Genomic DNA, 12,115 nt, shown 5'->3' with positions numbered 1-12,115 from the left:
TTCCTCACCTCACCAAAGATAGATTCTTTTCTGATAGTGAAGGGTAGAGAATCCAAAATCAAGAAAATCTGTAGGAGTTTTAATCCATTCAACTGGTTGAATCACATACTTAATATGTTTAGAATTACTTGTATGATGCTTAGTCAATAATTAGGCAAGTCAGCTATTCATGTCACTATATTCTTCTATATTTTGCTCTATTTAGCAATCCCTGTGATAACCTAAGAAAGAGGGCAATAGAATAGGTGAAGATACTGAGACCCAGGGGTACCTGTGCCTTTTGTTTGTTCCTCTTTTATGCTTCCTCAACCCTAGAGCCATTCACCTCCCCAAAGAGACAGTGTGTACCTCAGACTATTTCAGGGGGATTTAACCCAAATTAGAGTTTCTGAACTTAAAGGTAATTGTCTTCCTAATCCTGGTATAGACCATAAAGTGTGATATCTTATAATAAATAGAATGCCTGGAGCTCTATTCTGTGAACCGTTCCCTTCTTGGTAATAGAAGTGCTGGCACAGTGGTCAGGTGGCACCAATGGCAACTACTACTAATGGTGGGAATTTCTCACGCTCTTGCTGACGTGGTGGGTCTTTAGACCCTCATGGTGACCCTATGATATAGGCATTATTGTTATCCCAGTTTCCCACATAATAGACTGAAGCTTTCAGAGGTTAAGAAACTGGGCCAAGGTCGTGCAGCTCGTAAGTATCACCCCTGGGATTGGAACTCCAGAACCCCTCTCCTGACCGTTATGCTATATGGCTTCCAAAGAACCTCATTCTAGAGTCATGTAATTGGATAACTCTCCGATTTGGAATCATTTTGACAGTCATGTGGTCTACTATCCTCTTTTGCAAAAAAGGAAACTAAGGACTGGAATGGTTCTGTGACTTGCAGAAGGTCACATGGATAGATTGTAATACAGCTAGAATTAGCCCTAAGCCCTCCCAAACACCAACCAGTCTTCTTTCCATTACACCACACTGTGTCATCAAGTTTGTTTTTAAGAGAGGTTGGGAAAACCTTCTTTATCAGTGGTCCCTAAAAATAAAATGTTATCCCTCTACCTAGGAGGGAGGGAGAGAGAGAGAGTTCGGGGCGGTGTGTTTTGAGAACATTTCCAGGGCTATAACTCAGTCGGAGAAGTCACATCCTGGCAACCTGAGAGACGCAGAAGGCCCAGCCCCTGAGTTCACCTGCTCTAGGAACCCTGAGGTGTTCTGTTCTGCGATCGCCCCACCTTGCTTCTGGTGGCAACAGGCCACAGCTGTCTACTCAACAGCTGGTGACAAAGATGCGTCACACATGTACCTGGGCAGCCAGCGGCTCCTGGCTGCCAGCCGCCCAGCCCACTCACACATGCATTCCAGCACCCAGTCTGCACTCTGCACTTAGCAGCCCACCGCAGCAGGACAGTGTGCCCGATTGCTGAGAGCCCCAAGGAGGTTCCGGTGATTATGGGCACTCACACAAAGGAGCCAGTACCCTTTAAAAATGCTGGTCCTGCAGAAATCCATTTACTGCATTCTCCACCTCTTCTACACAATTTCTGTCCCAACCATTCCTGTTATTTTAAAACACAGCACAAAAGAAGATCAGCAAGGACTGTGCAAAAGCAGCTAGAAATCATGAAATGGGAGTGTAGCCTACTGCTGTCAGGAGGACCCCATTCTTCCAGGCTCCCAGCCAACAAGGACCAGGACCACTGAGGCTTCTGTGAGATGCGCTCTGCCATCTTCCTCAACGGAGATTGCCTCCCCCTTCCATCCACCTATAAAAACAATACTTCATCCTTTTGATCTCCTCTATAACATAGTCTCCTTTGCCAAGCATGTTCTAAGAGCTTTACAACCAAGAATTTAGTTAACCCTATTGGATCCCCATTCCACAAATGGAAAAATGGAGCCACAGAGAGGTTAAATAAGGTGCCCAAGGTCACAGAGCCAATAAATGGCACCAGCTTTGAATCCAGCCATTGTGACTAAAGAGTGTGCTCCTGACCACTAAGCTTGCCTCTCATTCTTCCCTGAGTTAAGTTTGTTGTTTATACATTTGTCTCTTCACGAGCATCAGAAGCCTAACTCATTCCTTTCTGTACCCCAGCAGTGCTTGGACTGGGCCCTGGTCCTCATGGGCCTTCACGGCTAAATGGCAGGCAGCCCACGCGCACCTCCCTGAGCTTATTCACAGGCTCTGCTGCATTGCAGCCATGAAGTTCATCCCTTCAATCGTCCAGTCCTGTCTCTTAACCTCTCTTCGCTTCAGATTATGTTTTTATAGAATAGGAATGACACTATGTCCCCCATAAAATTAGTGTGAGGTGGCGTGTGGTCAGATAATGTGAGGACTTGGGATGATTGGAACTTCCTCGTGGTCCAGCCAGAGCGGCTCTGTGACTTGCACAAAGTCAACAGATCTAAAACTTGATAAACTGAAACGTCTTATGTAGATCTAAATTGTTACCCCAATACATGCGAAGACTGCCAGTGAGAGAAAATACAGATCCTTTTTCTCAAAGACATATCAGATATCACTCTGAAGAAACGTCACCTCTAATACATCTCAGGAAATACATATACAGTACATGTATCCTAATAATGTTGTCATTGCTCAAAAGATTTCTGAGACTCTTTTTTCTAAAATAATCTTTAGAATATGTGACAATTTTTATTGTCTTCGATGGTTGGCAAATCTCCCTCCCTCTTTTGGCATGAGGATTTACATTTGGGAAATGGCTAAAAGTCAAAACCAAATCTGTTGAATAAGCTGAGGAACAAGCAGTCTGGATAAACGTGTTTCTTCAAAGTGCTGATTCTTTCTCACCTAATTGGATGGAACCCCTTTCGTCCACATGAGTTAAGAGAGAAAAGTAACGAGATAAATTTCTCAGGTGGTTTGTAAGATGATGCCTAAAATTCCACAAGAGGCATCAGGCTACATGTTTCTGTACAGCTGATGAAAACAAACATTATACATATGGATGTGATCTTGTGTGTATCGTAAATATGATATGTCCGTCAATTAATGATACTAATTAATAGATGCAGTTGGAAGACCAGATAGAAAACCAGAAACCATATGGGAGGAACTTCAGACAGGAGCCTGAAGGTGTGAAATGGGATTTACTCAGGCTATGTAGTGATTTTCCCAAATTCAAAGTATCCAGACCTTCAGAAGCTCTTGGTTTAGTGCCAGTTTTGAAATCGGCTTCAAGGATGTTACCCAAGAGAGGCCACAGGGCCCAATGAAGCAGGTGTGGGAGGGAGGAACTAGGAAATCTATTATAAGCCAGGTAGTTCCTTACACAAACCCTGTATGCTTATCTCACTTAATCTCCCCACTCCCAAAGAAGGCAGTGCTACCATCCCATATCATGCCTGACAAAAGTGAGGTTCAGGGGTATAAGTCACTGGATGCAACATCACAAGATAGCAAGAAAAAAGCAAATGCATTTCCATCTACTTCATCACACAGAGACCAAAACAATCAGTATTTTCAGGATATTTAAATGAGTGGAGGTTTTTATGGCTGTGAGAGCGCTGTGAAAAAAAATGAGGGATACACTAAATCTGTTCTCTTAGAAACCTCACTGGCAGCTGCTCTTGGCTGGGGCTCTTTATGGTAACTGCACTTCATAGCAAGCAGCATTTTTGCTCTTGCTCTCCAGTATGTCCATCAAAGCTGCACTCAGCTGGCCCTGAGCACAACTATTAATAGAACCATGGTCACTCTCTCTTTGGATGTCTCTTTCTAGAGAGAGAGGGAGGGAGGGAGGAGAGAGAGAGAGAGAGAGAAAGAGAGAGAGAGAGAGAGAAAGACAGAGACAGAGAGACTGTTGAATAACCCTGAGGAATCAAATTTTAGTGCCTTTTTCTTTTCCACCCTACTCTCCTTTAAAAGTTATGTTTGTTAGATCACACTATGGTGCCTCCAGCCGAAGAGCTAACATCCAATTCCTTAATCCTTCTTAGTCGTGGGTTTCTTAGCAAAATGAGTCCTTGGACCATACACATAAACAAACCTTCGCCTTCTACCCCAGGCTCCTTCATGCTGAGCAGTGGGGTTGACGATGAGGGAGGCCCCAGCAGAAACAGCAATTTGTGATCAGGGACAAAAATGAGTGATGGTTTCAGAGTGTGCTTCTGTTCTCCCTGCCCCTTCACCCCTCATACCCTCTCTCACCCCCCAAAAGGCAAGGAAGCTAAAGCCATTTCAAGGCTTCCTACTTGGCATCTGTTCCTGAAACCAGACCTGGCAAGACTGAAGAAAGTATGGTTCACCTTCAGTTCCATCCTCCCAAGCCCTGCACTTGGAGCCAAGCCTGGGTCTGTAGCCTCTCCCTCCACACATTCTAGCTTATTCCCTGGAACAAGTCACTTGCCCTCCTTGGGTCTGCCTTTTGTTTCTTCATTTAAGGACATGAAGAAATGGAAGAAAAGGGGATGGTGACCAGCCCATGGCAGGCCATAGTTGTGAGAATGCAGTGATTCCAAACGGCGAAATCCAAGCATGAAAGGCTTATGTATGGCAGTTGTAATGATCTTGAAAATGAGTGTTTGGAAACTGGCTGTCTCTGTGGTGCATCACAGCTCCATTTGATATGAATCTCCTCCCCACAAATCACAGACACCATTTCCTAATTTCTTCTGGGAGTTCATCAAACCACCCTAGGGGGAGAATAGACCTGCCAACCACTCTCGCAGATCTTCTCCGTCCCTGAATAAGGTTTGCAGGAAAGAGCTTTAAAGGAAGTGCTGGAGTTTCCCTTTGTTTTGTTTTCACCTGTGGTTTTCCCAGCATAAAGCAGGCAGTTGTCAATGCTTGGTTTTCCCTCTTCCTTCTCCAGAAAGCCCTGTCACCTCTCCAGGCCCTGTGGGCCCCTTCCCCTCTGAATTCCTGTGGTCACCTAGAGTCCAGATCACAAAATTATCCCGTAATAAAAATAAGAATTTCCATTTTTTGAGCACTTACAATGAACCCCCACTGGGGCAGATGTTTTAATTGCATTTTATCACGTAATCCAGTTGTTCCCAAACTTATGTGTCCTTGGGAGTCTCCTGGGGAGGTATGGGAAACTATGGATGCCTCTATCTTACCCTAGAAATTATTATTTAATTGGTCTGGAGTGTGGCCTGGGCTTGGAAATTTAATACACTCTCCTGCCCCGCAAGTGGTTCTAATGTGCAGAAAAATTTGGCAATCCCTGACTTAATCTTAGATCACTTTGAGGTAGGAACTAAAATCATCCCCTCTTTACAGATGAAAAACCTTAAGCAAACTTAAGTGACTTACCCAAGCTCATATCAGCCTTAACAGAAGCCAGACTCTGCAGTCAAATTGTGTTGTTTTTAAACCCTTGCTACTCAAAGTGTGGTCCACAGATCAGCATCTGGGAGCTTAGTGGAAATGGGCCCCACGTCTTCAGAGCTGCTTAATCAGAAGCTTCAGGGTGGGGGGCGCAGCTTGTTGTAAAAGGTTCTGCAGGGGATTCTAATGCCTCTGAAGTTTGAGAACCACTGCTCGAGCCATGTTGGGATGCCCTGAAGATGACAGTAATGCGCTACCATCCTGGGGAGCTATAGTTCCAGCCAACCAGGGATCCTCGGACTTTATTGTATATGGTGGTCATCTGGGCTGCAGTTAAAAATGACCCACCTGCACGAGTTTTTTCCAGGCAGTTAGAAAGCCTGGAGTTATACTTTCTGTACTGCTTCATGTTTGTGAATTTTAAAGCCAATGATGATCCCCAGTCAAGGCAGGGACCACATCATGCTCCCCTGCAGCCCTACCCTGTGATGGCAGACAGCAGGTCTCAGTTAGCGGGTGCCTGATGGATGGCCCGATGGAACCAGCGCTGGGGCATGCAGGTAATTTGCCGGATCGGGGCCTGGCTTTCTGGCCTGAAGGTTGATGCCTTAAGTGATTAGAACGAGTGGGAGGCACATTATCAGAAGAGAGGAGTGCCTGGTTCTTCTGCAACAGGCGCCCCCAAATCACTGGTCTTATCTCTGCGTGTAGACCTCGGAAGCCAGGAGGTGACTCAAGTCCCAAACTCCTCAGGCATGGAAAGTCTGCATACAGAAAGAAGCATACATTTCTCTTCTTCTTTTTTTCTTTTTTTAAGCAAAATTATAACTTGACACAAATTCAAGTTGTTAAAAAGATACTAAAAACCCAATTTAGAAAGGTTTTTAGTAGGCTAAAAACAGATGTGGCAAAACATTTCAGGATATTCTGGGAGAGGAGATGAGGAGGGCGGGATTGGAAATGGCTCATCCGCCACTTCTGGGCCCGCCCACCCAGGTGCTGTGCACAGAAGGCTGAGCCTGTAAACACGTTCTGGAAGGAAGCAACCCCTAGGCTGCCTTTCTAATTACCGCTCATTTTAGGCAACGGGGCGGCGCGGAGTTAGCATCTTGCCCGAGCGGTTGGAAGCAGACGGTGATTCTTTTCATGGCTCATTCTCTTCGCTGGCAGAGCAGTGGCACCTGTCCTGCAGGGACACGGCTGGCCCTCTGCAACCCTGGGCCTCGCCACCGCTTCCTGCCGCCAACGCTGGGGACGCCAGGCTGCATCCGGAGGGGAGGGTGCGACAGGATCAGATTTCCCAAGGAACCCAAGCTTGCCCAAGGGAATTGGAAGAATAGTCCCAAAGAGAAACTAGGTTTTGGATTCATTGGAGAGGTTTTTGCTCTTCCTGACTCCAAGAAGTCCCCCACACTCATTTCTTGAAAGTTGGGGGGTGGGGAGGGTAAGGAGATAAAATAGAAGGTGACCATACAATATGTCCTATATCAATTGCATCCCAAAAAGACACTTTTGTTTTAGATAAGATTACCTAGTATACTATAGGTTGCAGGTGTGTGTCCTGTTCTCTTGTAATTTTAGGAGAAATATATGGGTTTTTGACTTGTTTATTCATTCCATCAAGAATTGTTTAACTTTAGAAGTGTATTTACATGCTCTATTGGTAGCTCTATATCTATCCACTACCCCTCCTTGCATAATTGAAGTCACAAAAAGGTAAAAGCAAGTTCACCAACATAAAGGAGACTCCCATCATGTACCGCAGAAGCATCTTTGTTAACTAGCATTGTGAAAGTAACTAGACATTCTATAAGTGAAATTAGAGTTGCCAGATGTTGCGGGATTTGCAGAAATAACAATAACAATGCCCTTTACATGCTGGCAGGTAATAAGCAGTTTTCAGATGGTGTAAGAAGGGTGTCATACTAGCAGAACACGCACACTTTATCAGAGGATCAAAGAGAGAGCTCACATCTATGGAGGAAAGACTTTGAAGGGTGTGGCATTTGAGATATACTTTGAAGAATGGTTAAAATTTTTAGCTGGGAGGATATGAGTGGGAGGAAAACATAAACAGAAGGAATGGCATGAGTAGGAGTCTGGATCATGAGATCTGTTTTGGAACCAGGCAGACCACTTGTCTTTACACATGAGATATATGTGGATAGAAAGAGTACTAAAAGATAAGGATGAAAACTCTAGGTGTGGCCAAATAAAAAAGATCCTTACATGCTGGGTCAAATTTAATTTCTATTTAATTTCATGAGTAGTAGTTGGAAATAGAAGCTTATAGAGCAGAGCAAGTAAATGCCATTGGGAATGGTTGATCTGGTACTGATATGTATAGAATGTCCATTCAGAAAGATACCAGAGCCTGAAATAAGTTTGTGGCAGAAGGAATAGAGTTGGAGAACATTTAAGAGAGATTTCATAAACTCCTTAGACTTAGCAATTGGTTGGGTTTTGGAGAAGGAATCACCAGGTTTTGTGCCCGAGTGGTTGGGGAAATCGTAGTGTCGTTAACATAGGGAGTCAGGAGGAAAGCAGTTGATGTAAGACAAAGAATTATTTTAGGAAATGCCCACAAAAGAAGTTAAAAATCAAATTTAGCACTTGGAGAAATAGGGCCAGAGGTACACAAGTTCATCCATGGAGAAGTGGTGACAGGAGTAGATGAAGCTGCCAGGAATTCATGACAAAGCAACTAAGAACAGAGCCCTAGGGACATCTGCATGGCTCTGCCCAGCCTCCTCCTGCTCTTTCTTCATCCTAAGCTTTTGCTGAAGTCTGGAAGAGCCACTGAATGAAAAACCAATTTGCTCAGAGGGGCCAACTCTAACAAATTTCTTCCACCTGAAAAATCCTTCTATTAGAGGCTTTCAGTAATACAGAAAGACTGTGTTCACATTTTGCCAAGTTTTGTATATTGACTTTACTTAGATTAAAATGTATCTGTAATTCTAACTTGGGAAAACCACATAGCTTCTTCCTTCTTCAGATAAAAAATATATATATATCTAATCTTACCTTTGGCTTTGATTTCCTGCCTACTCCTTCTCAAAAATGTTCAGTCGATTTCTGAAACTAGAAGGAATTTAAAATTCAGAGAAGCTAAAATATTGCAAACTACCTTTTATAGTTTTTTTTCCAGGCCATTCCCTGAGTAAAGATAAACAGAAAATTAACGGTTACTGTAACTGGGATATTTGCAGTATAAATACAATTTGTTAACTTTAGACCATTTTCCTAGACTTGACTCCTCCTATAACTCAAATTTTGTTCTTTTCTGGGGGGAGAAAAAAAGCATACATGGTCTAAAAAAATAAGCCTTGCTCTGGATTGTACAGCTTAACTTCTGTTTTTGTGTGCAAATTTTATCCTATAAATCATACTGTGAGCCATCCTTTGGGGAACTCAAAAAACAAAAAAACCCTAAACCCTTTATTTCCTTTGTGTTTTCTAAAGGTCAAATGCTGCAAATACTGGCCAGATGACACAGAGATATATAAAGACATTAAAGTTACCCTAATAGAAACAGAACTACTGGCCGAATATGTGATAAGAACATTTGCTGTTGAAAAGGTAAGTTTTCATACTACGTAATTTAAAAAGCTATGGTCAGACATTGGTGGTACTGGCCTCATTAACTTATCTAGGATAATTTATACGTGGTCACACCTGAATGCAGGTAGGCTCTATCTAGTGATTTCTCAAGATTACATCTTGCCCTCTGATTCTGTAATAGCTCAGTTTCATCTTTGAAGCAAATCATTCCCATTTCATAAGAATATATTTTACAACTAAGCCAAAAGATAATGCCTATCTGTTTCCTTTTTCTCTTTAACCTGGTTGATATTGCTTAGCCCATGTCTCTCTCTCTCTCGTTTACAGACAGTTTGTAAATGCCTTCGTGTTGTATGTTTATATGGGTTTCCCTGTAGTGAGTGAGTATGAGTGTTGAGACAAAGGTTCTGACTCCTCCTGGAATCCTTCTACTTCCCGAGGCGTTTCAGGCCTGTGGTTTCGTATGGATTGATGGATTTTCCAGGTAGAAGTGACCTACCTGGAAACATAAGTAAACATGGGATACTCTTGCATGAACCGGCGCCTTCACTCATACTCACTCCCATACTGGTTTTAGCCCGTTATACTTGCTGGTGTTGGGTCGTGAATGCTCTGCTTTGGCTTTCCTCTGCCTCATCCCATGTGCATGGATGGGGCTTCTTCTCTGGGAAACGCTGTAGGGCATAACAGGGAATTTCCTTATTCCCCTTCTTTCTGCTGACATAGGGAGGGGCCGGAAGTGAAGCAAACTGCAGTCCATCCAGAGAAGTGTCACAGGTAGGCTGTGGGGAAAGTGGAGGTGACATGGCTGAGGAACATTCTGCCTTCCAACCCTCATCTTGCCTTAGATGAAGGGGATACACGATTTTGTGTCTGAGGTCCGAGAGCGGTGACACAAGAGGGGATTCTCCAGAACTGAGCACAGTTACACTGGATGTAGCAATTCTGTTGTTAATTTGTTCTGTGAAAGCTTGCACTCATTTAGCCGTGGCAGTTCCCCTTGGAGGACCTGGTTGTAAGTGGACTGCTGGGCAGTTGGCTCTTGGCCTTCCTCTCTACTATATATACTCACAGCACTTTTTGGATTAACAAAACCAGTTTTGGGAAATCAAGGCTATTGCAGCATTTGCTTATAGGCTAATTTACCTTTAAATTTTGAACTACCTATCTTGGGTTTCAAATCCATTATTTGTCATAGAATCCCAAGGCTGAAAAGACTTTAGTTTGTTTTAATCTGTTTCTCATGCTATTTTTTTTCTTACCTTGTCTTTTTTAATGAGCAAGCAGGAGGCTTGGAGACTTCAAAGAATGTAGAGTTCTGGTTGACTCAATTCTTCAAGTTCTGAACCTCACACTTTGATGTCAGGTTTTTCCTTCTTAGGCAGGATTGGGGAGGAAATATGGAGGATTTTTTTATGACTCTTGGCAAGAGTACTCATGAATAACTGCATTAAAACAGATAATGATAAAAGACTCTGGATATTTTTTCTTAAAAAAAAAAAATCATCCAAAAGCCATCACTTAAACATGGAGTTCTTTGAACAGTACTCAGCTCTCTAATAAGCTGAAAATGCATCTCTGTTGCTAAAGGAAGGGTTTGTTTGTTTCTTTGCTCTTTTTTTTAACCTCTTATTGTACATCCCTCCTACATCCCTAGCTGCACAGAAATGTTTTTAAAATACCAACTCATTTTAGTCATCAGACAACCAGTGAAGAGGTGGTGGGAGGAAGGAAAGGACGAGCTGCTTATTGAGGCATTTGGGGAAATCAAAACAACGTGTTAGTGATTTTCTAACTGGGCAATTGGGATCCTTACGGACAACAAATCATTAGTACTTCCATGGATCATTTCTTGTAGATTTTAAACTTTCTCATTAGAAGAGAAAGAAAAATATAGTCAAGCATATACTTTTGAGAATCCTGCTATTCTGATTCTGAGAGTATGTTGCATCAAGGGACCTAAGGTTAAAAGATGGATTTGGGCTCTCCTCTGCAAAACATGCAGACATGTTGCAGTTTGAAACTGATGTTGAAGTCCTGTTCTGCATGGGATTGTCATCTTTCCTTTCCCATGTCGATGACTCAAAGCTAAACGTATTTTTAAATAATATATAGTACCCATTGTGTCAGGCGGAAGACAGCTCAAAAGTAAGTTGACGATGGCCACTGAATTCCCTCTACCCAGGAGGTGCCTGGGCTCAGAGAAGGCAGTGAGATTATGGCCCTTCTATCTCAAAGACAAAGCATGCACTGAGAGATTCGTTCATTCCACAAATATTTACTAAGTACCCACTTTGGGCTAGGTACTATTGTATGTGTTGGGTTCTTCCTTCCTATTATATTACATGAGAAATGAAGTGAATATCACTTTTTTATATGGCATTAATGCTTGTTATAGTGAAAAATAAGCAAAAAATGTAATTGATATCAAATTGGAAAATATTTGGGCTGTGATCACTAAGCACATCTATGATTTTTCCCCCCCCCGTGTGTTACAAACAGCAACAGGAGAAACTGCCCTGTCAATAAACAAGAATGAGAGTTGGCTCAGAGGCAATTTCCTTTACTAATCTTGTCAGTAGTGAGCATATAAGAGAGTGAAGATTTATTTTGGGAGAAGGTTTTCTGCATCCCAGAAACTGACATTTACCTTGCTCAGAAAGTGAGTGTTAGAGATATCAGTTGGGGGCCCATCTCATGATGGATAGAGTTTGGGACTTGGGAATGCTGGAGCTGAAAACTAGTAGAGCTAGAAGGGGTAGTTCTCAAAAAATAAAAAACAGTTTATGGGAGAAATATTGGTTCTCTTTGGAATAAATAAATATGTATCATAGGCTGCCCTTACTTCATGGGACCACCCCACACCCAGTCTGCATGTATAAAACCAGGGGAGCTCTCTAGGGATTTGGACGGTGGTGACCCAGGATCAACCCTTTTATTTTCTCCTGGAGGCTTTGCGACTGGCCAAATGTGGCTATGGTTTCAGTGAAAAGAAATGTGGGCTCCGAAGCACCTAGTAATATTACCCTGGGGTCACGGAGCATACTTAGCAGATAACAGTGTTGACTTTCATCTGTGACTCCCTGACAGTTTAATTCCTTACTGTTTAAACTCCATTAAAGAATAGCATGATTTGCAAAGAGTAATAAAGCTTTCAGCATTTGTGGGTTATTAAACTAAGACATGTTAATACACTGATAGCAAACAATTATTTCTTAAAATCTATAATCATTTGTGTCTTCTA

At 42.7% G+C, this 12,115-nt stretch overlaps 1 protein-coding gene across 11 annotated transcripts in view; it reads left to right on the top strand.

Annotated features, from left to right (window-relative positions):
• Nucleotides 1-12,115, top strand: part of PTPRM (protein tyrosine phosphatase receptor type M) — a 799,491-nt gene that overhangs the window by 757,298 nt on the left and 30,078 nt on the right. For 6 of the 11 annotated variants that reach the window (XM_033087225.1, XM_033087224.1, XM_033087223.1 and 3 more), the window contains 2 exons: nucleotides 8,773-8,889; nucleotides 9,598-9,648. In XM_033087225.1, the coding sequence (XP_032943116.1) occupies nucleotides 8,773-8,889; nucleotides 9,598-9,648 (168 nt within the window). The remainder of the gene's footprint in view (nucleotides 1-8,772; nucleotides 8,890-9,597; nucleotides 9,649-12,115) is intronic. The other 5 variants (XM_033087233.1, XM_033087234.1, XM_033087229.1 and 2 more) reach the window with 1 other exon arrangement.

The sequence above is a fragment of the Rhinolophus ferrumequinum genome, chromosome 19 (assembly GCF_004115265.2).
Source record: "Rhinolophus ferrumequinum isolate MPI-CBG mRhiFer1 chromosome 19, mRhiFer1_v1.p, whole genome shotgun sequence".
In the NCBI taxonomy this organism is placed as follows: domain Eukaryota; kingdom Metazoa; phylum Chordata; class Mammalia; order Chiroptera; family Rhinolophidae; genus Rhinolophus; species Rhinolophus ferrumequinum.
The sequence above is the reverse complement of the archived record's forward strand: the minus strand, read 5'-3'. Positions and strand labels throughout refer to the sequence as shown.